A 26,884-nucleotide genomic window follows, 5' to 3' on the forward strand; every position below is an offset into this window, starting at 1 on the left:
GTGACGAAAAAAATATATATACCACGAATGGGTATAAGAAAATATAGATATACCATAAATGGATATAGAACACTCAACTATAGGCTCTGATATATAACTATATAAGTTTGAAACTAAAAAGGTTTTCGGGAGTCAGCACAGTATCTTCTCGTGAAGTTCACTCACCGTGGTTTTCGACAAGTTTTCCGGCAATAAATGTGGATGAGAGGTAGTTGAAGAGGAGAGAATCAGCAGATAGGTGTGAGGGTTGATGAAGGAAATAAGATGAGACAAGGGTAAACTCTTCCAAGTGAGAAGCTCCTGGCGGAGGTGGAACCGTGGAGGAGAAGGTGGTATGGTAATTGTTGGATATGGGCTTCGTCCTAATATGCCACTCGGCCCAACAAGAGTTTAAACTGTGACTTTGGCCCGACAAATTTGGGAGAAAGTCCATTGAGCTCCGCAAAGGGTAATTTCGGGAATTCGCGTGGAAACCCTAAAGTGCCTAACTTCTCACTCCTCTATAAATAGCTCAAGACATTTATTGGGAATATGATCCTCACCTTCAGTCTTTACCCGGAGAGCAATACTTTGCATCGATATCTATTATTGTTTTCTGTGTAATCCATCCACTTTCGAGCTCGTCATTATTAGCTTGTTAGTTCTCCTGTGAACTAACGAGCTCAATCTTGACTCGTGTTAGTGACGATCTCACGTTTTCATCGTTAATAAAGAACTAGCTTCACTCTTTCCCCGAAAACTTTATTTACTTAGTATTGTGCTCATCCCCATTACAAACAGTAATTGTAGGAGGAGGAGCTTAATTGTGACCACCATTAGAGAGAGAGGAAAGAGAGGAACTAGTCTAAAGTGAGAACTGTTTGTACTGGGGATTGCACAACACTAAGAAAACAAGATTTTGCGGGGAAAAGTTGAGCTAGTTCTTTTAATAACGAGATAACCTAAAGTCGTTACTAATAAAGAGTCAAGATTAAGTTCGTTAGTTCACAGGAGAACTAACAAACAAAATAATGACGAGCTTGGGAGAGCTCAGAAATGGAAATAGATTATACAGAGGATAATAACAGATATCGATGCAATGTATTGCTCTCTTGGTAATGTCTGGAGGTTCGGATCTTGATCCCAATAAATGCTCTCTCCTTTTATAGAGGATTGTTGACCTAGGGCTTCCTAGGGTTTTCATCGTGAATTCCCGAGATTGCCCTTTCCGGGAATTAATGGACTTGCTTCTAAGTTTATCGGGCCGAAATCACAATTAACTTGTCTTGCTGGACCGAGTGGTATATTGGGCGCAGCCCATATCCAACAATAGTCCCCCCTTAGTCTAGAGAGCGGCAGTTCTTCTGCGATCGGCGGACGTGTTTGAACTCTCTTAATATGCCTGCTCGGCACAAATTGTCTTTTGTTGCTCCTGAGGAACGAAATTGCTACAGTGAATCTTCTGTAAATGCTGGGCTAGTTTTTTGAGGGATACTGGGAATATCCAGCGGTTTTTACTTCGAGTGCGGTCTTCGATGAATTTCCCGAAAAAGAGCAGATCGCATATCGAGGTGATGGATTTTGCAGTAAAATTTCCGTTTTATTTACTTATTTATATACTCTTCCTCTTCTCTCTTTTTCTTCACTTTCTCCACTTCATAAAGAAGGTAATTTCTCTCTCTAGTCTTTTATTTTTATTTTTTTGCTTCTTTCTCTCTCTAGTTTTCTCTCTTTAGTTGGGTTGTGCATCTAGAACCCTAGCTGCTGCCGCCGAGCAAGAGATCGGCTTAATGCCGCCGCGATTGAGGTCGCCGATGGTCGGCTCAATACCGCTGGGTTACTCATATCGGCGAGGGTCTGCCGTTGTTGGCGATAGTCTAGAGCTCGCTGTGAATCGCCCAGATCGACCTTGTAAGGTCGGCAGTCTCTCATCGAAGCGCGCGTATGACGAGGTTGATTTCGCCAAACGAAGCTCGGCGCCACTCCCTGATTCTGCCAATTGCGAGGTCGGCAACTGTGAGGTGAGGTCGGGCGATGTTGATATGGGTCCTCTCGATGGTGGAGGTCGACTGGTTGAGGATGAGCTTGGCGGCTCGCATGAGTGGGTGACGGGATCTATCGGTCGCGAGTCTAGCAAGGTCGGCACGATTTTGATCTGTTCTGATGATGACAGAAAAGGAGATCGGCGGAAGGAGTTGGGTTTTGAGATTGGGGGAAATCGAGATGGGCCGAGTAGAGGTGTCGAGCTCGGAGGGTCGAGCGGAGGTGACGAGCTTAGAGGGACGAGTGGTCGTGACGAGCTCGGCAGCGAGCTTGGCGAGCAACTCGACCGAGAATTTGCCAACTCTGAAATTGTTGGTCGTGGGATTGAGAGTGCAGTTGGTCATCGTGAGGTCGGCGGGTTGAGAAAGACTGTGGTCGGCATGATGGATCCCAGAGGTTGGCGTGACGACGATAAGAGGTTCGGTGCAGAGAGCCGATCGACCTTTGCACTGAGGAGAATATTGAGGTCGGCGCAACATCAAGGAGGGGAGGTCGACCTTCGACTGGCCCATGGATTCCTGCGCGAGTGCGCGGTAAAACTCTTGCGGGAATCCAGCGCGCTTTCTCCAAAGAGTATGAGGTTTATAAAGATGTTTTCGACAATGTTAGTGTCAGCATTGGAGCAGAGTGTGGATATCTTGATAGTTTGGCCAACGATTACGACTTTGATGATATTCTCGAGTTTAGCGGAGGTATCGAGAGTGGCCCAGGTGGGAGTCCTATGGACGTTGTCCTAGCTGAGGATGCTGGTCCGAGTACAGCTGTTATGGGCCTTAGTGATATTCCGGTTGTTTCCAACATCGATCTTCTCGTCGGTCCGACCGATCGTGGTCCCTCATTGTGCATGTCGGATACTATTGTTGTGATGGTGAAATGGAATAAGATGCCCGAGGGGTTGGTTTTTCCGGGTTCCTGAGCCTCATGAACGTCCTTGGATGCCTCCAGCTGGTTTCATCGCACTCTAAAAGCATTACTTTGCAGATTGTGGTCTTTGGTTCCCTCTACCAGAGTTTCTGACGCGTTATTGAGCGAGGCGCAAGATAGCTATCTCTCAGCTTTCTGTCAGAGGTATCCGCAATGCGGCTGGTTTGGCAATACTCGGTACCAATTGTGGGGTAGAGGTTGATGTGCATTTTCTTAAAGAAGCCACCAAGTTCACGAAAGTCAGAGGTAGTCCAGGATACTTCTACACTAGTTCTAAATCGGGTCATCAAATCGTCGTCGGGGCTGAAAAGAAGATTCGTCATTGGCAGCGTTATTTCTTCGTTGTTAAGCTAGATGAGAGTTCAGTTGATTCAAAATTGAGTGTTAACCTTTGCCACGCTTAGGAATGGGAAAGGTTAACATTCGTCTTCCTCGCTACGCCGATCAGGTCAAGAAAGCCATTGATACTGGATCTTCTTCTCGGGTTGCAGATGCTGAGGTGGTTGATCCTGTTGTAGGAGCTAGCACCGAGCAGCGACCTGCAGGTGATGTGAGGTCGGCGGAGGTGGTTGCTGCTCGTGCCGACAAGAGAGCTGTCACGGTCCCTGCTGATGCTCCGCGCGCATAGAAGAAGTCGCGTGCCGGGACTTCTGATGCCTTAGCAATTGTTGTTGCTGATTCCGGACGTCCCACTCTGACGAGGAAGACAGCTTCTCATGGCGAGATGGTTGTTCCTGAGCCTGATTCTTTCAAGAGATCTAGGACGGATGGCGTACCGCGTGATACCACTGAGATTGATGATTCGCACTCCTTTTCCTACAAGACGAAGGACGAGTTGTTTATCAACAACGGAGTTGCTTGTGGCGAGCTTGCTAGCAAGGTTTGCGGCTCGTTCGACCCGCTTCCTGCTGTGAGTTCGCTCTACGATCCTGAGCTGTATCGCTCGTGGGCTCGGAAACAATTTCAGGTTTGTATTCTTCTTTATGTTTTTGAGTTAAATTTTTCCAGTTGCTGCCTTGTTTCCTCACTTCTTACGTTTCAGGATGGTGGGGGTATGAACCGCATGGTTGTCTCGTACGATCGTTGCATCACCGATCTGGAGAAGCGGGTTGCTGATTCTCGCACTTCTGAGCCATCTAGGAGGCCGAGCTCAAGGCTTCCCTTGACGCTTCCTGCTCTCGTTTCGAGCAGCTAAAGGCAGGTGGCCGAGCTCAAGGCTTCTCTGGACGCTTTCTGCTCTCGTTTCGAGCAGCTAAAGTCTAATCATGCATTTCAGAGGGCGTAGATGCAGCAGTTGTAGGCAGAGCGACAAAGTGTTGATGTCGAGATTGCTGGCTATAGGTCCCATATTGAGAGGATGAGGAGGCATATCCTTGACAACAGAGCGGCGAGCGTGTCCCTTCTGACATTGAGCCAGGTGACAGGTACTTATGATTGTCTTCAGGAGCTGGTGAAAGATAGTACTGTTATTCCATCGAAGACTCTGCCTGGATTGGAGGTGGATGCGAAGACGTGGGAGGACAAGGTCCTTAGCTTCGATATCACCGATGTTTTGGACAGCGATCTCGAGGCATTTCCAGAGACTGTGATGGTCGTCGTCGAGGGTGTGATAGCTCCCGTGGTCCCGGAGGTTCCTGTGACCATCGGGGAGGGCACTGGTAGTGCGCAGGTTGGCGCGGCGGAGGTTCCTGCGACCTCGGACGCTCGGGTCATTGTTGACCAGTGATTTGCTTTGATTTCCTTGTGATGTTCAAACTTATTCCCGTTATGTAGCGGATGTTGAGCCGTGTGGGCGTTGTGTTTTCTTTTTGGACCTTTGCATTATGATCGGATTTGCTTTGTTTCCTATCATTTGGATTTATGACTTTTGATCACTTGAGGTTGTTTTTTGAGAGTGGCTTTTGCCGAGTGTGGCTTTGCCTATGGAAAGAGTGAATGTTATTTTGTTTTTCCTATCTTTGGTATCGAGTTGTACTTTACGGGGCGAGACGTCTCTCGGCTTATCCTATTACGTGTGTCAAATACCAAATGTTTTGGGTGGTAGTCAAGATGAGCTCGTCGTATCTTTTAGGTGCGGCTCTAGTGTCCGGCTTACCTTGTGCGTGCCACGAGGTCGGCAAGAGAGTGCAAGTAAGAACTTGGCTTTTACAAACTTAACTGCGTGCTAGCTGAATGCGATCTAGGTCGGCTTATTTATGTGGATTATTTTACCGCTGCATCCTTGAGGAACGCGTTTTAAATCGTTCCCTTGGCCAAAGGGTCGATGTAAGAGCTGGACAACTCGCTGAGACGGACTCGTTCGAGAGAGCTCGTTTGTGTTTCTAAGTGAAACTTTTTATTATTATTTTTTTGTATAGTTGTGCCTTTTGACGGGCTGCCTACGTACCCTTAAAAAGGGATCAAGCCATTCGTAGTTCATATTACAAAGGGAGAGCTCGGTTGTACGAGCGTTTTTTTTTTTCCTTTTTTTTCAGCGATTTGCGCTTTTTTAATTGTAGTAACATTTCAGGTTTGCGGAATTCCATGACCGTGGGATCGGAGTTGGTAGACGCCAGGAGTGACGATCTTAGAAATCAGGTAAGGGCCTTCCCAATGGGCGCCCATCTTATCTGCATTGAGCTCGGCGGTGTTCTCGAAAACTTTTTGGAGAACTAGATCGCCTTCGTCAAAGTGGTGTTGCTTGACATTCTTTTTGTAAAACTTGGCAGCTTGTTGTTGGTAGTTCTGGATCCGAAGAAGTGCTTTGCCGCGCTCTTCTTCTAAAGTGTCAAGAGTATCAAGTATCATTTCAGAATTCAGAGTAGGATCATGGACGAGCATGGAGCGTCACAGTGTTGGCACGGCGATTTCTTCAGGTGCATGGGCCTCCATCCCATGTGCGAGGGAGAACGGGGTCCGTCCTGTTGATCGGTGCGGAGAGGTACGATGTGACCATAGCACACCGTCGAGCTCGTCAGCCCAAAGGCCTTTCTTGTCTTCAAGTCGCTTCTTAAGCCCATCGATGATAGTCTTATTAGTTGCTTCAGCTTGGTCGTTACCTTGTGGGTAGTGGGGCGTGTACTTGCTTAGGCGAATCCTCCACCTCGCACAGAAACCCTCAAATTCCAATGAGGTGAACTGCGGTCGTTACTAACAAAGAGACAAGATTAAGTTCGTTAGTTCACAGGAGAACTAACAAACAGAATAATGACGAGCTTGGGAGAGCTCAAAAATGGAAATAGATTATACAGAGGATAATAACAGATATCGATGCAAAGTATTGCTCTATGGGTAATGTCTGGAGGTTCGGATATTGATTCCAATAAATGCTCTCACCTTTTATAGAAGACTGTTGACCTAGGGCTTCCTAGGGTTTTCGTCGTGAATTCCCGAAATTGCTCTTTATGGGAATTAATGGACTTGTTTCTAAGTTTATCGGACCGAAATCACAATTAACTTGTTTTACTGGGCTGAGTGGTATATTGGGCGTAGCCCATATCCAACAAGAACGAGGCTGACGGTTGTGATCAATTGCACGCAAAATGATTTTATTGCATGTTTACCACACTCTCTTTTTGTCACGTACTCAAACACTTGTTCATTTTGTCTCCCAAACCCGACACACCCCGCCACTTGCCAATACACAGTCAGGTAGAAATCGTATTCTAGAGAATTGACTAATTTATGCGACGAAACTCCAAAACCGTTAGTTTATTGACTTGCGTTCTCGCATATATTCAAGTATAAATTTCATAACTTCCATAAAAATCTGAAGGAACTACTATAGAATATACAAAAAGGAAAATTCATACCAATCTTTGTCCCTTTTCTTTATACTGTTATTTTATAGCATTTATGCCTAATATTCACTATTTAATTGTCGTTAATTTTTTTGTCATGCTAAAGAGTTTTTTAATCTTCTTGGGTCGGTAACTCCGTATTCAAATATATATGCTCAATCCTCCCCGTCTATCAAGATTGATGATTAAAATTACACTTTTTGATGTAAGATGTTAATTGTTAATATATGCCGACAAGCGATTTTAGTTCATTTAATTATTAAATCAAGAATGATTATGTTCTTAATTGTTTACATTATTATGATCACACAAATATCTACTCACACAATTTAGTTGCAATGGAGAATACGTCCAAGACACATAAAATATCATTTACGGATCTTATAATAAGATTCTTATACTATATATTAATTTTGTAGTCGGGTGACAATAAGTTTATTCATGGAAGTCCTACACTATATAAAACAACAACCACAGTGCCACACACACACATTCACAATTTCACACAATAGAATGTATAGGAAGGAAACCCACACAAAGATATAACGAGTGAAGAAGAGTCAAAAGCCTTCTCAGACAGGTCAAAGGACACATGTCAGACTCTTAGTGAGTAAAACCCGAAAACCTCATTTTTACAGAACCGTGGGAATGCTTAGTTTGTGTTTTGTACTCGTGGCATTCCCAGAGACAGAAGTTTCGTGTTCTTCTTTTATTTTTGTCCATAAAATATCTATTCACTCCAGCCAATATAAAGACCAACTCTCACTCCAGCTTTTCTTTAACTACAAACTTTAAATCCACCTGAAAATATAAAAATAAATATTTTAAACGAAACAGATATGTTTTACTAATAATAGAAACAGAGTTTTAGTTACTACTTACAAGTTACAACCTTATCCAGATTATTTCAAACAGTATTCCAACAATGAACTCATTCTCTGAAATGTTTGGCTCCGGTTACGAGTCTCCGGCTTCATCATCAGGCGGAGATTATTGTCCGACGCTGGCGGCGAGTTGTCCAAAGAAACCAGCTGGTCGTAAGAAGTTTCGTGAAACTCGTCACCCAATCTACAGAGGAGTTCGTCAGAGAAACTCTGGTAAGTGGGTGTGTGAAGTGAGAGAGCCAAACAAGAAATCTAGGATTTGGATAGGAACATTCCAAACGGCCGAGATGGCAGCTCGTGCTCACGACGTCGCTGCCATAGCCCTCCGTGGCCGATCCGCCTGCCTTAATTTCGCTGACTCAGCTTGGCGACTCCGAATCCCGGAGTCAACATGCGCCAAGGAAATCCAGAAGGCGGCGGCTGAAGCTGCGTTGGCTTTTCAAACTGAGAGTGATACCACGACGACTGATCATGGCCTTGACATGGAGGAGACGTTGGTGGAAGCTGTAGTAACGGCAGAACAGAGCGAAACGTTTTATATGGACGAGGAGGCAATGTTCGGGATGCCGAGTTTCTTGGCTATTATGGCCGAAGGTATGCTTTTGCCACCGCCGTCCGTACAATGGAATAACAATTATGACGGCGAGGGAGATGCTGACATGTCTCTATGGAGTTATTAAAAATTCGATGTTTATTTCCAGTTTGTGCTATAATCTTTTTAAAATCTTGAAATCCTTTTTTTAGAATGGATCCCCTGCTTCTGTTTTTTTTTTTTTTTTTTTTTGGTTAAGTAACGTATTGTGTGACTTGTGTGAGACACGAGTGTAAATAATTCAATACAAATGAATCGTTTTCTACAGATTTGTCTCAGATAAGTTAAAATGTTGAACCCCCAAGAAAAATTAAAAAGTCGAATAGTTGCTTTCAAGGCAGAATGTGTGGCCACAATTATTACACGTGGATGATATTGGCGTTGTGTTATATCATCACACACCCCCGTGAATGATTTAGAGACTTACACTTTAGCTACCAAAAGCTACATAATAATATTCATAAAGTAGTGGCATGTCGAATCTACCAACAAAAATGCTACCATTCCGATCCGCTAAAGAATGTGATTCAAAAAAACGTTTCCTAAAATAGAGTTTGAAACAGAAAAACCGATTCAGCTAAACCGAAAATAACATGTTCGTACGACAACCAAATGTTAAAATACGTCCACATTCCAAAAAAAGGAAGATTGTCCCCACAAGATAGCGCATGGGCCAATCAAAATCTTAACACCTCGGATACACTGTCCCTACCTGAATACCTTCCCTTCATCGCCCACCTCCTACGTGGCTCGCTGTGGAGTATCGCACCACGTGTCCCGTCACTTCAACCTTTACTTGCTATTTTCTAATAATAGTATTTTGTTGTTTTATTTCTTGACCATGTCTCTCTTTGTCGTCTTGCTTCTCCAAAATATCTAAGAAAACGTGGGAGTCGTGAGTGTGATAGGCCAACGACGGAGACGTTTTTTGGGAGCGAATATAATTTATACTGATATTTTAGAGCTCTATTGGATTTGACTTGAGATATTACTATATTAGGCATAAGAGAGGAGGAAGAAACTCCTCCGTGTGAGAAGGAGGAGGAGTTCGCCACCATTAGTAGCTAGAGAGGAGAGAGAGAGAGAGAGAGAGAGAGAGAGAGAGAGAGAGAGAGAGAGAGAGAGAGAGAGAGAGAGAGAGAGAGAGAGAGAGAGAGAGAGAGAGAGAGAGAGAGAGAGAGAGAGAGAGAGAGAGAGAGAGAGAGAGAGAGAGAGAGAGAGAGAGAGAGAGAGAGAGAGAGAGAGAGAGAGAGAGAGAGAGAGAGAGAGAGAGAGAGAGAGAGAGAGAGAGAGAGAGAGAGAGAGAGAGAGAGAGAGAGAGAGAGAGAGAGAGAGAGAGAGAGAGAGAGAGAGAGAGAGAGAGAGAGAGAGAGAGAGAGAGAGAGAGAGAGAGAGAGAGAGAGAGAGAGAGAGAGAGAAATTAGTTTAGAGTAAGAGAGGGGGTTGAGAATTGTGATCAAGTTAATGCAAAATGTTCTTTTATTGCATGCTTGCTATATTCGTCTTTTGTCAGTTACTCAAAACACTTTTCTATATTTTGTGTCCTAAATCCAATACACCCCACCTTTTGTCAATGCATGATGTAGAGAATATTAAAGAAAAATGACTAATTATGCAATTAATTTTCTGTTTATTTTTTTTTGCTATTTGATAAAAAGAATGTTATGTTATTTAGTTAAATTGAATTCAAGTCTCTATGGATTCAAAAAACAATATATACTTCAAATTCTAAATACAATTTTCATAGCTTTCATAACATGCATCTTTTAAAAGTTATTGTAGAAAATTACAAATTTCATAGTGTATATAATTTATAGTGATTAATTACAATGTAAAACTATTTTCTATCCAAAAAAGGAAAACTAGGAGATCACTCAATTTAGATTTTTGGAGATGTCATTACTTTAGTTGCTTATAGAATAACAATGATTTAGTTAACCATTTAGGGTTTTCCCAAATTTAAACTATCTCAGCTTTCTTATAGTTTACCGATTACGAATCTAAATTTCTATAAACCATATTTTACAACTTTGTACACTTCTTAGTCAATCTTAAAAACCCATTCAAGACAGTCTCATTTCAAAATATTTGTAAAAAAAACTATGTTATGGCTTACTTCCATATATGATAAAATCTAGGGTGTGGAGTTAGGATTTTCAGTTTAGTTTAATTGGATCCTACTCAGAACCATTTGTGTTGTTGTAGCTACTGCTCAACATCAATTTTTGATTTGCACGGAAGCAGTAGCTACTGCCCAACCCAAGATTGCAATTATGATATGTGTTTACAATGCTTTGGAGACATTCGTAAAGGTTCTCTCTCCCAAGAAACTGATATGTTAATGTTGGAATATGTAGACAAATGAAAAGAATATATACATGGTACTAGTGTTGTAAAACAGGTTTCCAGTTCCGATCCCGAGGATAAAAAAGAATCTGACCAATTGGTTCGGTGGTATGCTGATCAGACTGGAGTGTTCTTTTGTCCACCAGTTGTGGTAGAAATAGTATTTTGGAGTTTATAAAACTCTTACTGCTGACATGGATGTCAGACTTGAAACAAAAATCAGAGACTTTCAAGGCTTCATACAAGGAAAGTCTTATAGTATCCAACTCTAGGTGCATTCAACGCATAAGTAAAATCCATTTGATTAAATCTAGGCTGTCTAATGGTTATCACTTTTTTTTTTGGCATGAGCATGATATTATTTCATACATGTTCATTACCAAATTTGATCAATTTAATTTTTAAACGAGGGAAATCATTATGTTATATAATTTTGTATATTTTATTATAAATATATTTAGCTAATTGTAGTACACAAATATCTAGTCTTGCTATTCATATTCTAGAAGGATTTGCAATATACAAAATGTCAAGGGAAAACCCCCNCCCCCCCCCCCCCCAAAAAAAAAGAGAGCATCTAAGAATATCGTGTTATACAGATATTTTATGTCTATTGGACGGGTGACAATTGACGACAAATTCTACATTCAGGAATATAATAATGAATATAATGGTTAGTACACCAAGATACATAACAGCCACAAATTCACACGATGAGAGGTTTAAAAAACTCATAATCATAAAGGCATAATAATAAACGAGTGAAGAGTCAAAAAGTCTTGTCAAGAAGGGTCGGAGGACACATGTCAGAGAGTGAGTGAGTAACAGCCTAAACAACTCATTAAAACAGAACCGTGGGATTGCTTAGCTGTATCTTATCCATGTGGCGTTCTCAGAGACACAAACTCCGTGTTATCGCTTTTCTCTGTTTTGCCCCCATAAAATATCTAATGTCTCAAGGCCAATATAAAGCTCCTCACTCCAACTTTTCTTTAACTACAACAAACTTAAAAAAGAATCCCACCTGACAAGAAAAGAGAGAGAAAGAGAAATATTTATTTTAACAAAACAAATATCTTTTTTAGTTACTCTCTCTACTGATAAACCTTATCCAGATTATTTGAAACAGAGTATACCAATCAATGAACTCATCATTCTCTGCTTTCTCTGAAATGTTTGGCGGCTCCGATTACGAGTCTTCGGTTTCATCAGGCGGAGGAGATTACTCTCCGACGCTTGCGACGAGCTGTCCCAAGAAACCAGCGGGTCGGAAGAAGTTTCGTGAGACCCGTCACCCAATTTACAGAGGAGTTCGTCGGAGAAACTCCGGTAAGTGGGTTTGTGAGGTTAGAGAGCCAAACAAGAAGTCTAGCATTTGGCTCGGAACTTTCCCAACGGCCGAGATGGCAGCTCGTGCTCACGACGTCGCCGCTATAGCCCTCCGAGGCAGATCCGCTTGTCTAAACTTCGCTGACTCGGCTTGGCGGCTAAGAATACCGAAGTCAACATGCGCCAAGGAAATCCAAAAGGCGGCTGCCGAAGCTGCGCTGGCTTTTCAGGACGAGATGATGAGTGAATCAACGACTGATCATGGCCTTGACATGGAGGAGACGTTGGTGGAAGCTATTGTGACAGCGGAACAGAGCGAAGGGTTTTATATAGACGAAGAGGCCATGTTTGGGATGCCGAGTTTGTTGGCAAGTATGGCCGAAGGGATGCTTTTGCCGCTGCCGTCCGTACAATGGAATCACAATTATGGTATCGACGGCGATGATGACGTGTCACTATGGAGTTATTAAACCTTCTATTTTTTTTCATGATCCCCATTTTTAGTGCTATGATATTTTTATTTAGTTTGGATCCTTAATTAGAATGGATCCTTCATTTTTGTGAGAAACGAGTGTAAATGATTCAGTATGGTTGGATTTTCCTTGATTGCAAGTAACCTTTTGGAATAAAAAAAAAATTTCATCTGAATGAACAATTGGAATAGGATAAGGAATACAAATAATGACGGACGCAACAAAAGAAATGACGCAAATCATTTTGTTATATTAAGAAGGGATTATCATAGGGCTGGGCAAAATAACCGATAACCAAATAACCGACCGAAACCGAACCGAAAAAAACCAAACCGAACCGAACCGAAATTCTTCAAATACCCGAATGGTTAGTAAAAATCTATATCCAAACTAACTGAAACCGAACCGAACCGAACCGACAATTAAATGGTTAACCGAAATATCCGAAAACCTAGAAGATATAAATATTATATACTTAATATTATGCAAAACTATAAAATAAACTTAAAATATAAATTATTTCTAGATTCAAAACAATTAAATATTTTAAATAATCAATATATGTAAATGTTATTATTTTGAATTTACAAAGTTAAATACTATTTTGTAAAATTGAATCCATATTTTTCCCTTTTTTGTATTTTTGTTATTGTATATTTGGTTAATTTTGGTTATATTCGGTTAGTTTTGGTTATATTTGGTTTATTTGGTTAATGTTAATATAATTTATGTTAGTTATGGTTATTTATTTAAATAACCAAACCGAAACCGAACCGAAAGAAACCGAACCGAACCGAACCGAAATTTCAAAAATATCCAAATGGTTACTATATTACTATATCCAAAATAACCGAAACCGAATACAACCGAACCGAAACCAAATGGTTAACCGAATGCCCAGGCCTAGATTATTACACAGCACTAATTAAACAATTACATAAAAATGAATGAAGTCTCAGAGAGATCTGGTCCAACGTTTCCTAAACTGGACTATAAAACCGAAACAACTGAAGCAAAAACCTCCATTAATAGTCCGTACACACCAAAAACAGAAAAGTAGGTCCCACAAAAGAGCAATGGATGTCTTGAAGCTTTCCTCCTTTCAGTGGTCTCTGACGTGGCTCGCTACGTTGTACCGTAACCCATATCACGTCGTTTTCAAGTTTTTTTACTTTCTACTTTTATATAATAAACGTTTCTGTCGTTACATCTCGCTATCAAGTCTTCCATACCCCACGTTATTTGATTGAAACGTTTATTGCGAAGATATTTTTATTGATGGTTGTTGAGAATTGAGATATTACTATAGCTATTTTTTTTTTTGCACAAACAAAAAAAAAAGCAAAAAAAGAACAGCTATTGTAGAGATTTGAGAGTGATGTATAACTGGCTTCTGTATCGGTCGGGCTGATCCTTGCCTTAACAAGTTATTTTGTTTAGTTTATTAATTAGAGTCAATGTCCCTACGTCTCAATTTGTTAAACAACACCTATAATTATAAGTGTCAAAGTAACTTTAAGCTTACTTAAATTAAGATTAAGATCCACTACTACCACTTGTGCATATTTATATGATTATTGGGCGAAAGTACATATATAGATATACAACCGGCGGAGGTAAATTATTTGCTCTAACAACTAACAATACCGTTAGCGAATTGATGGAGGACATATATGAGTTTAAAGTATATATTCTGTAAAAAAAACAAAGAAATTTATTATATGAATATATATATATATATAGAACATTAAAATACAGCAACTAGATACGTTTGGGATATTAAAAAAGGTTTACCATTCTACCTGGCTGGGAAATTAACTTGTGGTGGTTTCCGGAAGTTTTCCAGTGAAAAGCGTGGAAGAAAGGTAGATGAGGATCAAAAGATAGATATGATGGTTGAACAAAAGTTGAGTTCAATTCCTCCGAGTGAGAAGCTCTTGGCGAATGGGGAGAAGAAGAGGGATGTGGCGGTAAGAGGAGGAACTCGTCACCACTACTGGAGAAGGGAGAGAAACTAGCCTATTGTGAGTCTGAGGGATCGGATGCTGAGAGTTGTGAATTGTGATCAACATACTCCGTGCAAAGGTCTTGTCTCCCAAATAAAATACACCCCTGCCAGGCTGCCAGTTGTTAATCCACGACCATGTATTATGTATACTTTCGCAAAGAAATTATAGAAGATTGACTAATTTATACGAAATACATAGCTATTTTTTCATTGTGTTTGATGATATCCGGTGTTTGATGATATTCTAGAGGGCCGAGCTCCGAAAGTTACACACATTGTCAATGGACGGCAATACAATATGGCGTACTATCTTACAGACGGTATCTATCCAAAATGGGCTACTTTCATCCAATTCATTATACTTTAACGTGGCCGAAAAGCAAAACTCTTTGCTCAAAATCAAGAAGCATGTCGTAAAGATGTAGAGCGTGCATTTGGAGTCTTGCAAGCAAGATTTGCAATCGTGAAAAATCCCGCACTTTTTTGGGATAAAGGAAAAATAGGAAAAATAACGAGAGCATGTATCATCTTGCATAACATGATAGTGGAAGACGAACGACATGAATACAATTTCTACTATCCAACGAAGTTCTATCACGGAGAAGGAAGCGGATCTTCTCACGTCGATTTATCGTATTCTACAGATATGCCAACAACTATAAATAATATGATGGGCATTCGAAATAATCTTCATGATACACAAATGCATGATCGTTTAGAAAAAGACTTGATTGAGCATATCTGGCAAAAAATTGGGACAACCACACAATAAATCTAATTCTGAATTTTGTTTAAAATGTTTAAATTTTGTAAAATATGTGAACTATTTTAAATTTTGTATAATATGTTTAATATTCTAAAGTTTGTTAAATATGTTTAAGATTCTATAATTTTATGTAATATAAAAAATTTAATAATTGTTTTGTCATTTTATATTATTAAAATTGATAATTACTAAACGCAAATTAAAAATTATTATTTTAAAGATTAAGCAATCTTCTTAGATTCTCTAGTAAAAGAATGATTTTGCAAAAATACTTTTAGGGTTGCTTTACTTAAATTAGTATTAAATATATGTTTAATTAATTTGAGAGTAATTTAGTGAGTACTTTTTACTAATGATGCTCTTAGGTTCTCATGGATTCAAAATATTCTGGAAAAAAAAGAGAAAAAAAAATCTGGAAATCCGAAAAGTACAATTTTCATAGCCCCCGTAGAATACCATGGTATCGAGACAATACACAAAATTATAAAATAAAATCTTAAAAATGGTTATTTTCAAAAGTTATAGGAAGTCACGTAATAGAACGATGATTAGGGTCTCTAATTCTCAAACCAGGGGTTTTTCCAAAATGATACTATACCTAAGCTGGTTCCTATAGTTCATTAAGACTAATCAATCCTCTAAAATAGTCATATTCTATGGCTATTCTTAAACAATGTTTTATCTATTTCTGTCCTTAATCTAGATTGAAATTATAACATCTCTTACCAGATTGCTGTCTTGGGTCAGAGTATCGACGCTAATTGCCCCGCCTCTTTTGCGGAAACTCGCTGCTCAGGTCGTAGTCTACAATATTTGGAAGCAGAGGAACAACCTCATCCACAATCACTCAGCGCTCTCACCCGCACTCACCTTCCGACTTTTGGATAGAGAGCTCCGTAATATCATCCTTGCAAGGCTTCACAAAAAGCGTTTTCGTAAGCTGCTGCAAGCTTGGTTAGCATGATTTCACTCCCAAGTGATTACTCAAATTTGATCCCCTTGTTTTAACTTTTTGCCAAGGAATCAAAAATGTAAAAGGCTAATGCCAAACTTTTCATTATCTAATGATATTAACAGTTTTAGCAAAAAAAAAAAAAAAAAAAAATCTCTTACCAGATTCGATTAATATAATGTGTAATGAAAAGTTTAGTCTGTTGTAAATATTTCTTATATAATTTGTTTTGACTAAATGTTATTAGGACACAAATTAAATATCTACTCTCACCACACTCTAGAAGTAGTTGCAAATGCACGATATTTAGATGTCAAGGGAGATAAGATATATATTTTAACAAAAAAAAAAAAAAAAAAAAAAAAGGGAGATAATATATAGAGAAGAGCATTAGAAAAATATCTCGTTTCGTTACTCAGAGATCTTTACCTCTATTATTATTATTTAATAAAAGAGAGACTATGAATAGATAAAGGTAATATTTAATAATGGTTGTAGTACACAATAAACAGCAGCCACACACATTCATATTTCATCCAATACATAATAAAAAAAAAACTGATAAAGGCATATAACGAGTGAAGGTCAGAAACTTCCCCAAATCGGTCAAAGACACGCGGCGTATTTTTAGCCATTGACAGCCTAAAACAATTACAAAACCGTGGGATCAGCTTAGCTGTGTCTAATCCACGTGGCATTCATTCACGGGGGCAGAAACTCCGTGTTCGACCCCACATATATCCAAATATATCTTTACCAATCGGCTTAATATAAAACAAGCAATCTCTCACTCCTAACTTTTCTATAAAAATCTTCAGACTACAAAAATCCACCTAGGATAAAGAGAGATAATAAATATTATTTTTCTTATCAAAACCATTACAAAAATAAAAGAGATATAGATCTTCTCTAGTTATACTCTCTACTCAGAATCTTATCCAGTTTTTTTTTTTTTTTTTTTTGATATTTGAAACAGAGAGTATTCCAACAATGAACTCATCATTCTCTGCTTTCTCTGAAATGTTTGGCTCCGATTACGAGTCTCCGACTTCATCAGGCGGAGATTATTGTCCGACGCTTGCGACGAGCTGTCCCAAGAAACCAGCGGGTCGGAAGAAGTTTCGTGAGACTCGTCACCCGGTTTATAGAGGAGTTCGTCAAAGAAACTCAGGTAAGTGGGTGTCTGAGTTGAGAGAGCCAAACAAGAAAACTAGGATTTGGCTAGGAACTTTCCAAACAGCCGAGATGGCAGCTCGTGCTCACGACGTCGCCGCTATAACCCTCCGAGGCAGGTCAGCTTGTCTCAATTTCGCTGACTCGGCTTGGCGGCTACGAATCCCGGAGTCAACATCAGCCAAGGAAATCCAGAAGGCGGCTGCTGAAGCTGCGTTGGCTTTTCAAGATGAGATGTGTGATACGACTACGCCGACTGATCATGGCTTTGACATGGAGGAGACAGTGGTGGAAGCTATTGTAGCGCCGGAACAGAGCGATGTGTATTATATGGACGATGAGGACATGTTCGGGATGCCTCGTTTGTTGGCTAATATGGCCGAAGGGATGCTTTTACCTCCGCCGTCCGTACAATGGAATCAAAATTATGTTGTCGACGGCGATGATGACTTGTTGTCGCTATGGAGTTATTAAAATTTTATTATTTTTCAATTATTTTGTTTTTGTTCCATTTTTGGTATTATATTTTAGATCCTTTTATAGAACGGATCTTTGTTTTTGTGGCTAGTGTGAAAAACGAATGTAAATGATTCAGTATGTTTTCAAATGAAAGTGTTTTTGAGTGCAGTATATAATCTCGGTCTCCTTATACGTAACAAAAAAAAAAATAAACATAGAATATTAAGTAAAAACATAAAGTTTGGGCTCACCTGTAAAAAGTTAAATGATTCTGGCATTTCCGTGACTAAGAAAAGTTATAGGCACTTGTGTAAATATCCAAAGTTCCAGGTTGGTTGATACTTGATAGCAACAGTTTCTGGTACTTCAGCAAATATCAAACAAAAGTCAGGGACGTTTGGGTAAATATCCAAAGTTCCATGAGTTTTTGTAAATAAGAGGAATTATAGGCACTATATAGAATATCAAAAGTTCCCGAATTTTTCTCCCAATAACAAAAGATGCGAGACACTTCTAAAATATCAAAAGATGTTTTGGAATATTTTTTTATCCCATAAATATTGATATTTTGTAAACTTTAAGAAGTAATTATTGAAAATATTTAAAATTATGAATTGTTATTAGTTTAAAATTAAATAATATATCTTTAGTCAAAAAAATAATATTTAAACTCATTAATCATTGTGTTTTAAAATGTGTAAAAGCTTATAAACATCAATCTATATGAGAAAAAGAGTAGTTAAAGCTCTTTGTATTTTGTGTAAAATACAAAATGTTCCACATGGACTTATGGTGGGTTTCAGTTGAATAAACAAAATTTTCTAACAGTTCAATAAATAGCAAAAAGGTATAAGAAATTTCAGAGCACTATTTAATATTTATGGATTGGATTCATATATTTACGGGTATAACAAAAGTTTCAATATTGTAAAGAGAAAACGATCCATTACACTTTGGCAGATACTAAACCCAACTGGATATTCTTTTTTGGTGAGTAGCAGTAAGTACTTGTATAAAATAGTAAAAGATCTGAGGCTCTTGGGTAAAATATTGAAGTTTTGGGTACTTGCTTCTTTAAATAGCAAAAGAAATGATAGCCACTTGGGTTAAGTAGTACAATACTAGTACTATTTGAATCTCTCAGTACAATAGCTAAAGTTCCAAATACACTATTTGGATCTCTTAATATTGGAGACATGATGATGAATTTTGATGACAGCGCTAAAGTTATCATGATAATTGTTTGGTAGATTGATCATGATTCATGAATAAACTACTTGGATCATTGAGATTCACAAAACCCATCATCCCCAATTGTTGAGACGTTACTATGTGATGATGATGCCAAAAGAAGAAGAGGATACGTTACTACTACTTACACAGTTACACTATTACATGTTCAACAATGTTCAGTACACGTGGCTTTTTATTATGGTCCCGAAAGAGGAAAGTTAATTTCATACGGCGCTTATTTATTTATTTTAATTTATCTAAAATTGGCTACAGTCGCGACGAAGCTCGTTGTGGTTTCGATATCAATGGCGTCTGCAACCACACTACTCTTCCACCAGGGTTCTACTCGAGTCGTCGTCGCTCGTAGACGTTGCCAAGCGTCTATCCTCAGAACATGTGGACCAAAACCGTTTCTTTCCTTCCGCAGCTTACCTAGTTCAACCGCCCAGTTCCGGCCTTTGTTGAGAGCAAAATCCAATGGATTGGCCAAGGCCTATGTCACTGGAGCGCCACCTATTGTAGATGAACCAGACCCAAAGATTGAAGAATCCAAATCTGAGGCTGTATCGAAAGATTTAATCAGCTGGGGGCTTGTATGGAGCTTGTTGGATAAGCACAAGCTTAGACTCGTTGTTTGCTTATTGACTCTCGTTGGCTGCAGCACTTGCACTCTCTCTATGCCTATCTTTTCTGGTAATCGATTTATTCACTTCACTCATACACCTTTAGCGATTTGTAATTGTAATTGTAGTCTCTTTCCACTAGTCCACTGTTTCTTTGGTTTCAATTTAGGTTCAAATTTGAGTATGAGTTAGTGGATATCTTTGGTTGTAGGTAGATTCTTTGAAGTATTGATTGGGGCGAGACCGGACCCTCTGTGGAGCCTGCTGAGCAAAATCGCTGTTTTGTACTCGTTGGAACCCATCTTTACTATTGCTTTTGTCACCAACATGAATGCTATCTGGGAAAACGTTATGGCTACCTTGAGAGCTCAGATTTTCAGAAGGGCTTTGATCCAAAAGGTATGCTTTGTCTTGTATGATCAATGTTTGTTAAAACTACTTTTGGTTGTTGTTGTTTACCATTGGAATATATCTTTGATGTGTGTCTTTTATATATTTGCAGGCAGAGTTTTTCGACAAATATAAGGTCTGTGTTCTTTTTCTCTTGGTTTGTTCATGTCTGGGACATTTTGGCTCAAACCTTTCTAGCCATTTATGCTGTATTGAGGTCATGTGTTTTAGGTAGGAGAGCTGACGGGACTGCTCACGTCTGATCTTGGTGCTCTGAATAGCCTTGTGAATGATAACATCTCCCGTGATCGTGGGTTTAGGGCATTTTCTGAGGCAAGCCATTTCTTTACTATGCAAATGTGAGATCTGTGTTTGTACTTCCATTCTGCATGATGAATACAGACTTAATCTTTAACCTGGTGTTGTGTCTGATGTTATTTTTGGAGTTCTATAAATGACAGAGTGTATCTTTTTTTGCATAGGAATGTCAGTTCTTATGACTAAATGTATTATCCCTTTTGTAGGTTTTTGGAACAATCTGCATTCTTTTTACTCTCTCTCCTCAACTAGCCCCTGTGCTTGGTCTATTGATGCTGGCTGTTTCAGTTTTAGTTGGTAAATACTCTATGTCCTATCATTTCTTCTAGACCTTTTCTTTATGCTAATCACTTTGGTCATCTTTGCTTACCTTTACATCTGCTCACTCGGTCAAATCTCAAAAGCTGTATACAAGAGGTCGACTGCTCCTGTTTATAAAGCACATGGATTATCCCAAGCAACCATGTCTGATTGTGTATCAGAAACGTTTTCTGCAATCCGAACTGTGAGTTCTTATGTCACTGTATTTGTATGATTTACGCAGATTATCCTAACTATAGAAACATTAATTTGCCTTTGAAGACACAAGTAATTTGTCTCTCTTTATAGGTAAGATCATTCAGTGGTGAAAAACGTCAGATGTCTCTCTTCGGTAGCCAGGTCTTATTTCAGACTTCTTACTAGCTAAAAGTCATATATTCTAAACAATTGTTGGGTTTTTTCCAACTGTTCCATGATATATTATTCTAACCTCCTGTTTGGTGTACAGATTCTTGCTTTCCAGCGTAGCGGCTTAAAGCTTGGTACTTTTAAATCGATTAATGAATCTATAACAAGAGTTGCTGTTTATATTTCACTGTTGGCTCTTTACGCTCTTGGGGGAAGTAAGGTGAAGACGGTAAGATATGCCAGCCTGTAAGACTTTTTGATTGCCATTTTGATCATTGAACTTGAAATAAACCTTCTTGGCCAGTAATACTAAGGGAGAAAACATGGTCTGATGAATTTCTTTTACAGAAGTTCGTGTTACTTGTCATTCATATTTTCTGGAATGATTGCAGATGTTATAAGCTAGCCTAAGTTACTAACTTCTGAAAATTTAAATCATCAAAACCAAAGAATTAATCTCTCATTCTCTCGTATCAATCTTTTGGGTAGTTTCTTATGTCACTTCATATTTCTTGGTTCTTATTCTTGAAATTTTCTCCTACGCAGGGTGAACTCGCTGTTGGAACAGTTGTTTCGTTCATTGGATACACATTTACTCTAACATTTGCTGTTAGTACCTCTAACTATACAGCTTTTACCGTTACCCATATGCTATACTTGTCATTTGGTTTACAAGAATCAGTATTCTGTTTTCCAGGTCCAAGGGCTTGTAAACACGTTTGGAGATCTACGTGGGACTTTTGCTGCTGTTGACAGGATCAATTCCATTTTAAACGCGGTGGATATTGATGAGGCTCTTGCCTACGGGTTAGAAAGAGATATACATACAAAGAAAGTCCAAGATGAAAACCTTAGATTGTTTTTATCTTCTGGCCCAAATGTGAATATTCGTCACCTCGATAATTACTACATGTCAGATCTGAAATCAACTAACAATTTACGTACCCTAACATGGGCAGGAGATGTCTGTCTTGAAGGTATAATCAGACCAAGAAAATCATCATATTATCTTACTTCAAGAGTCCCCTGCCCCTCTTAAATTTTTTAAGGTTAACTGTAGATTTTACCATTTCTAATCAGGGCCTTTTCCATGTTCTATTTTGTCTAGTGTAGATGTACATTTTGCTTATCCTCTACGACCCGACGTAAAAGTTCTTGATGGGCTCAGTTTGACGTTGAATTCTGGTACCGTAACTGCTCTTGTTGGCTCTAGTGGTGCGGGAAAAAGTACTGTTGTACAGTTATTGGCACGCTTTTACGAGGTAAATTTATGAGGTTAAGACTAAAGTTCAAAGCCACTATTACATCATGCTTATATGTTGAATTTTCCAATTCTCGCAGCCAACACAAGGACGCATTACTGTGGGTGGAGAGGATGTGAGGATGTTTGACAAGAGTGAATGGGCTAGGGTTGTTTCAATAGTAAATCAGGTGTGTATACATAACGTCTATGGGTCAGGCATGGTAGCATTACTTTGTTTTTCTCTTTTTTAAAGGTTATATTTATGTGTGATTCAGGAACCTGTTCTCTTTTCTCTCTCCGTGGCTGAAAATATTGCATATGGTCTCCCCAATGCTCATGTGTCCAAGGACGACATCATTAAGGCAGCCAAAGCTGCCAACGCTCATGACTTCATAATCTCACTTCCTCAGGTTCGCCTCGTGTGCAACAACTCACCTGTTCTTCCTGGCAAATGCACTTGAGTTCTTCTGAGCAATACTAGTGTTTGTGTATAGGGCTACGATACACTGGTTGGTGAAAGAGGAGGCTTGCTTAGTGGAGGACAAAGACAGGTATAAAAACATTAAGAGCTACGTGTTTTTTGATTCCTTATAGTCTTTTGCTACCGCTTTGAAATGCTTGTTTATCAACGTGTCAGAGAGTTGCCATAGCTCGATCTCTGCTGAAGAATGCCCCCATCTTGATTCTCGATGAGGTGAGAGACTCTTATTTTTATTAAAGTCTCCTTTGATAGACTTTATGCTTTGCTAGACCCTTACCTAGGCATTAGCATATTCAAACATGTCATTCAGAACCATTTCTAATGCAATTTTAGAAACGCAGAAAGAGCGAACTACTCTTAAGCACTCATCTAGTTGTACGGTTCAGAGAATCTGTTAGTCTGAAACAGAACAGAAAACTGGTACTAACGCAGAAATAGCTTAAAGATAAAATGAGACTCTGCTTAAATTCTCTTTTTGCTTTCTTGTTGCAGGCCACAAGTGCGCTTGATGCAGTGAGCGAGCGTTTAGTCCAGAGTGCGTTGAACCGCCTGATGAAAGACAGGACAACACTAGTGATCGCTCACAGATTGAGCACAGTCCAGAGCGCGCATCAGATTGCAGTATGCTCTGATGGAAAGATCATAGAGCTAGGAACACATTCTGAATTGGTGGCGCAAAATGGATCATATGCTTCACTTGTTGGCACTCAGAGGCTGGCCTTTGAGTAATTTTGATTACTCTAGAGTTTCTTTTCCTTTTACAAGAGTGTAGTAGATTATTACTACATAAATGTAACTTGTAACAAATGACTCTACAAATAGTGGTTCCTGTGTTATCCAATCTACAACTTTACCCACAAAAGTTAATAGTAATTTTTGATTTTGACATCTCGAAATTTAACAACCATCGATTTGAAGCTGACGTGGAGTGATCTTATATTATAATCTTGTTTTCACTTCTTCTGTCATCCTCCAAGAAGGTCCTAAGATTAAAAAAAACCCGAAGCTGCTTGCTTCTTTCATTCTCTCTTCCAATTTTTGATTTATCAAAAGAAACATCCTTTGTGAGAGATTCACAGAGGTAACCTTGTTAGGGTTTCATTCGATTTTTCGCGCTTGTTTTTTTTAATAACTTTAATGATCGGTTTTGGTAATTTGAATAGTAATGATCCGTTCGACGTTTACAGGATAATCCAATTCCGAGTGTTGTGACTTCTGGAGTCACTTGTCGTAATTTAGAGAATCCAATCCAGTTCGATGGATTTAGATATGAACGGAGGAAACAAGAGAGTCTTTCATAGACTAGGAGGCGGCAACACGAATCGTCCCAAGACGGACTCGAATCAGAAGGTTTGTTTCCACTGGCGGGCTGGACGGTGCAATCGTTACCCTTGCCCGTACCTGCATAGAGAATTGCCGGGTCCGGGTCCTGTTGCGACTTCTTCTTCGTCTACGAATAAAAGGGTCGCTGATGAATCTGGTTTTGCGGGTCCGAGTCATCGGAGAGGGCCTGGGTTCAGCGGGAGTGCTAATAAGACCTGGGAGAGATTTGGTGGGAACAGGACTGTGACAAAGACGGAGAAGCTTTGCAAGTTTTGGGTTGATGGGAATTGTCCTTACGGTGATAAATGTAGATACTTGCATTGTTGGAGCAAAGGGGATAGTTTCTCATTGTTGACTCAGCTAGATGGGCATCAGAAGGTAGGAGCTGTTGTTGGAGTTCTTCTTATAAGTTAGTGGTGCTGGATTCTTGTGCTTGTTGGTGTGGCGATGTTGATGGTGTTTTTTTGTTCTGTTTTCTTGAGCAGGTTGTCACCGGGATTGCTTTGCCGTCTGGATCAGATAAGCTTTACACTGCGAGTAAAGATGAAACTGTGCGGATATGGGATTGTGCTTCTGGACAGGTTTTCATTTGCCGCTAATTGTTCATCTCGCATCTTTTATTGTTCTATAGGATACTTAGTTAGGACCGGACTAAGATGGCAAGATGTGCCATTTTGGCCTATCACTCTGTAGAACCCTCTCTCTGTAGACTAGTTATTGAACGTCAGACACTAATTTGATTGACCTTTTTTATTTATTTAAACGTGCTTATTGCTATAGTGTTTCTTTTCCAATGATATAGTGTACAGGTGTACTCAATCTTGGTGGGGAAGTTGGCTGCATGATTAGTGAAGGTCCCTGGCTATTGGTTGGCATGCCAAATCTTGTTAAGGTAAGTTCAGAGTATGATTGACTAGCATGGTTCCTTAACTGTTGAATCTTTCCATGTATACTGAGAATCACTTTTGTTGTCCCTATCCTGTTGAATTTATTGCTGTTATGGACGTAGATTTTTTATCCATATATATATAAATGCAGGCCTGGAATATCCAAAACAATGCAGACCTGAGTCTCACTGGACCTGTTGGCCAAGTATATTCACTGGTTGTTGGTACTGATCTGTTGTTCGCTGGCACACAAGTAAATACTTTGACTGCCTGTAAACTTTGTTTTGTCTTAGGCCTTGGAGTAGAATTGTGCTTCAGCGTCATGTGTATACTTCATTTCTTTTTACTCCTGAAATATCATTACGAGTATCTTTGCTTCGTCTCTGGGAAGCACACACCTCCGTTATATAAATCTACTGATCTGTTGGGTTTTGGTTAAGTTAAAAAGTCTTCTTACAAGGATATATCATTCTCTGTGCAGGATGGCTCTATTTTAGTTTGGAAGTACAATAGTACCACTAGCTGTTTTGATCCAGCTGCATCACTAAAGGGCCACACCCTTGCAGTTGTTACCTTATATGTTGGAGCAAACAGACTCTATTCTGGTGCCATGGACAATGTTATAAAAGCAAGTAGTGCCTATCATTCCTAAATTAAAACCCCCTTTTTTGTTAGTTTGTTTGAGCTAATTGGTCTGCCTTATCTGTTTTTAACAGGTATGGAGCCTAGATAATCTGCAGTGTATACAAACGCTTACAGAACATACTTCAGTTGTCATGTCTCTCATTTGCTGGGATCAATTTCTTCTTTCATGTTCATTGGACAACACTGTCATGGTTCGTTTTCAACTCACTAGATATTTTATCTGACCTGGCTCAATTCCTAAATATGACATTATTCGCTCGGTTTTTTTTTCCCGCTGTAGATATGGGCTGCTACTGAAGGTGGAAACTTAGAAGTGACATATACTCACAAAGAAGAATATGTACAGTTCTTTGCGTTTTTAGTGAAATGTTATCTACTTATCTTCTCTTTTGGTTCAGTCTATATGTAATTAACGAGTTCTCAATGGCTATTTGGATTTAGGGCGTGTTAGCTCTCTGTGGCGTCCATGATGCAGAAGCCAAGCCAGTGTTGTTATGTTCGTGCAATGACAATTCATTGCACCTGTATGACTTGCCATCGTAAGTCCTTCCAATGCTGTTTGTTTCATGAGTATAAAATTATATTTTACTTTCAAAGCCTTAGTTGTTTGTTCTTTTGTAAGGTTTACGGAAAGGGGCAAAATTTTGGCAAAGCAAGAGATTCGGTCGATCCAGATAGGTCCCGGGGGCATATTTTTCACTGGTGATGGTAGTGGTCAAGTTAAAGTATGGAAGTGGTCTACGGAACCTACTGTCATTTTGTCTTGAGGCTCCAAACAGAGCCCTAGTTCCTCACCTTTGTGAAAATCTCTTCTTCTCGGAGTGTCAAGAGTTCTTGTTTGTTTTGTTCTACTGAGACCTCGTGTCAATAGCATCAAGGCATCTGTCTCTCAGGCTCTATTAATTATCTGCAGGGAAGACAGATTATGAATGACTGATTGTATCAACTATTATATTGGTTTGAAGTCCGTATGGAACTGACACGTTGGTCAGTTCTTAGGCATAAGAAGTTTTGTCCCTCATTGGTCAACACTCTTTGTCTTGTAATTTATTGCATATATATTTGTGGTCGTGTTTGAGAGTAATAAAAGAGATTATCATGAAGAGAATTCCATCTATATCCAGATTATCGTCAGAATTGAATGTGCACGAGAATATCCACAATAATGTATTAACTGAGTTTCCGAAGCATCTTACTAGCCTTGAGAGAAACCAAACCTGTAGGTATCGAGCGGCGGGCTTGCCAGCAGCACAAGACAGATGGCAAGTGCATATAGCTTGCTAAATACAGAAAGGGTTCATTTATTTTGGTTGGCTTGGCAATATTTGTCTATGTAATTTCACAGGTTGAGCAAGAAATATTTAT

General features: G+C 39.4%; 5 protein-coding genes across 5 annotated transcripts; all 5 read left to right on the forward strand.

Moving 5' to 3' along the window:
• On the forward strand, positions 7,248–8,466 carry LOC104717716 (dehydration-responsive element-binding protein 1B-like). Its single transcript, XM_010435328.2, has one exon. The coding sequence runs from the start codon at positions 7,651–7,653 to the stop codon at positions 8,287–8,289; it is 639 nt and encodes a 212-aa protein (XP_010433630.1). The 5' UTR covers positions 7,248–7,650; the 3' UTR covers positions 8,290–8,466.
• On the forward strand, positions 11,529–12,524 carry LOC104717717 (dehydration-responsive element-binding protein 1A-like). Its single transcript, XM_010435329.2, has one exon. It carries the CDS (start codon positions 11,690–11,692, stop codon positions 12,344–12,346), a length of 657 nt encoding a protein of 218 aa, XP_010433631.1. The 5' UTR covers positions 11,529–11,689; the 3' UTR covers positions 12,347–12,524.
• Positions 16,875–17,883, forward strand: LOC104717718 (dehydration-responsive element-binding protein 1A-like). Its single transcript, XM_010435330.1, has one exon. It carries the CDS (start codon positions 17,066–17,068, stop codon positions 17,720–17,722), a length of 657 nt encoding a protein of 218 aa, XP_010433632.1. The 5' UTR covers positions 16,875–17,065; the 3' UTR covers positions 17,723–17,883.
• LOC104717719 (ABC transporter B family member 28) lies at positions 19,178–23,552 on the forward strand. The gene is made up of 16 exons (XM_010435331.2): positions 19,178–19,633; positions 19,775–19,962; positions 20,066–20,089; positions 20,185–20,286; positions 20,478–20,568; positions 20,676–20,776; positions 20,881–20,931; positions 21,041–21,169; positions 21,487–21,549; positions 21,638–21,917; positions 22,054–22,202; positions 22,282–22,371; positions 22,459–22,593; positions 22,678–22,734; positions 22,821–22,877; positions 23,157–23,552. Exons 1-16 carry the CDS (start codon positions 19,246–19,248, stop codon positions 23,391–23,393), a joined length of 2,142 nt encoding a protein of 713 aa, XP_010433633.1. The 5' UTR covers positions 19,178–19,245; the 3' UTR covers positions 23,394–23,552.
• On the forward strand, positions 23,635–26,622 carry LOC104717720 (zinc finger CCCH domain-containing protein 48-like). Its single transcript, XM_010435333.1, has 10 exons — positions 23,635–23,745; positions 23,852–24,365; positions 24,473–24,568; positions 24,790–24,879; positions 25,026–25,127; positions 25,356–25,502; positions 25,591–25,710; positions 25,800–25,859; positions 25,961–26,058; positions 26,142–26,622. Exons 2-10 carry the CDS (start codon positions 23,922–23,924, stop codon positions 26,284–26,286), a joined length of 1,302 nt encoding a protein of 433 aa, XP_010433635.1. The 5' UTR covers positions 23,635–23,745; positions 23,852–23,921; the 3' UTR covers positions 26,287–26,622.

This window comes from Camelina sativa, chromosome 10, assembly GCF_000633955.1.
Source record: "Camelina sativa cultivar DH55 chromosome 10, Cs, whole genome shotgun sequence".
NCBI lineage: Eukaryota > Viridiplantae > Streptophyta > Magnoliopsida > Brassicales > Brassicaceae > Camelina > Camelina sativa.

What these genes read in the sequence shown, in the direction of transcription:
- LOC104717716 (XM_010435328.2), top strand. Translation starts at nt 7,651, where the DNA reads ATGAACTCATTCTCTGAAATGTTTGGCTCCGGTTACGAGTCTCCGGCT.
- LOC104717717 (XM_010435329.2), top strand. Translation starts at nt 11,690, where the DNA reads ATGAACTCATCATTCTCTGCTTTCTCTGAAATGTTTGGCGGCTCCGAT.
- LOC104717718 (XM_010435330.1), top strand. Translation starts at nt 17,066, where the DNA reads ATGAACTCATCATTCTCTGCTTTCTCTGAAATGTTTGGCTCCGATTAC.
- LOC104717719 (XM_010435331.2), top strand. Translation starts at nt 19,246, where the DNA reads ATGGCGTCTGCAACCACACTACTCTTCCACCAGGGTTCTACTCGAGTC. An exon ending in TGTCTCTCTTCGGTAGCCAG is followed by an intron (nt 20,932 to 21,040) that starts GTCTTATTTCAG and finishes TTTGGTGTACAG; the next exon opens with ATTCTTGCTTTCCAGCGTAG. An exon ending in TATTGGCACGCTTTTACGAG is followed by an intron (nt 22,203 to 22,281) that starts GTAAATTTATGA and finishes CAATTCTCGCAG; the next exon opens with CCAACACAAGGACGCATTAC.
- LOC104717720 (XM_010435333.1), top strand. Translation starts at nt 23,922, where the DNA reads ATGGATTTAGATATGAACGGAGGAAACAAGAGAGTCTTTCATAGACTA. An exon ending in AGCTAGATGGGCATCAGAAG is followed by an intron (nt 24,366 to 24,472) that starts GTAGGAGCTGTT and finishes TTTCTTGAGCAG; the next exon opens with GTTGTCACCGGGATTGCTTT. An exon ending in CCATGGACAATGTTATAAAA is followed by an intron (nt 25,503 to 25,590) that starts GCAAGTAGTGCC and finishes TGTTTTTAACAG; the next exon opens with GTATGGAGCCTAGATAATCT.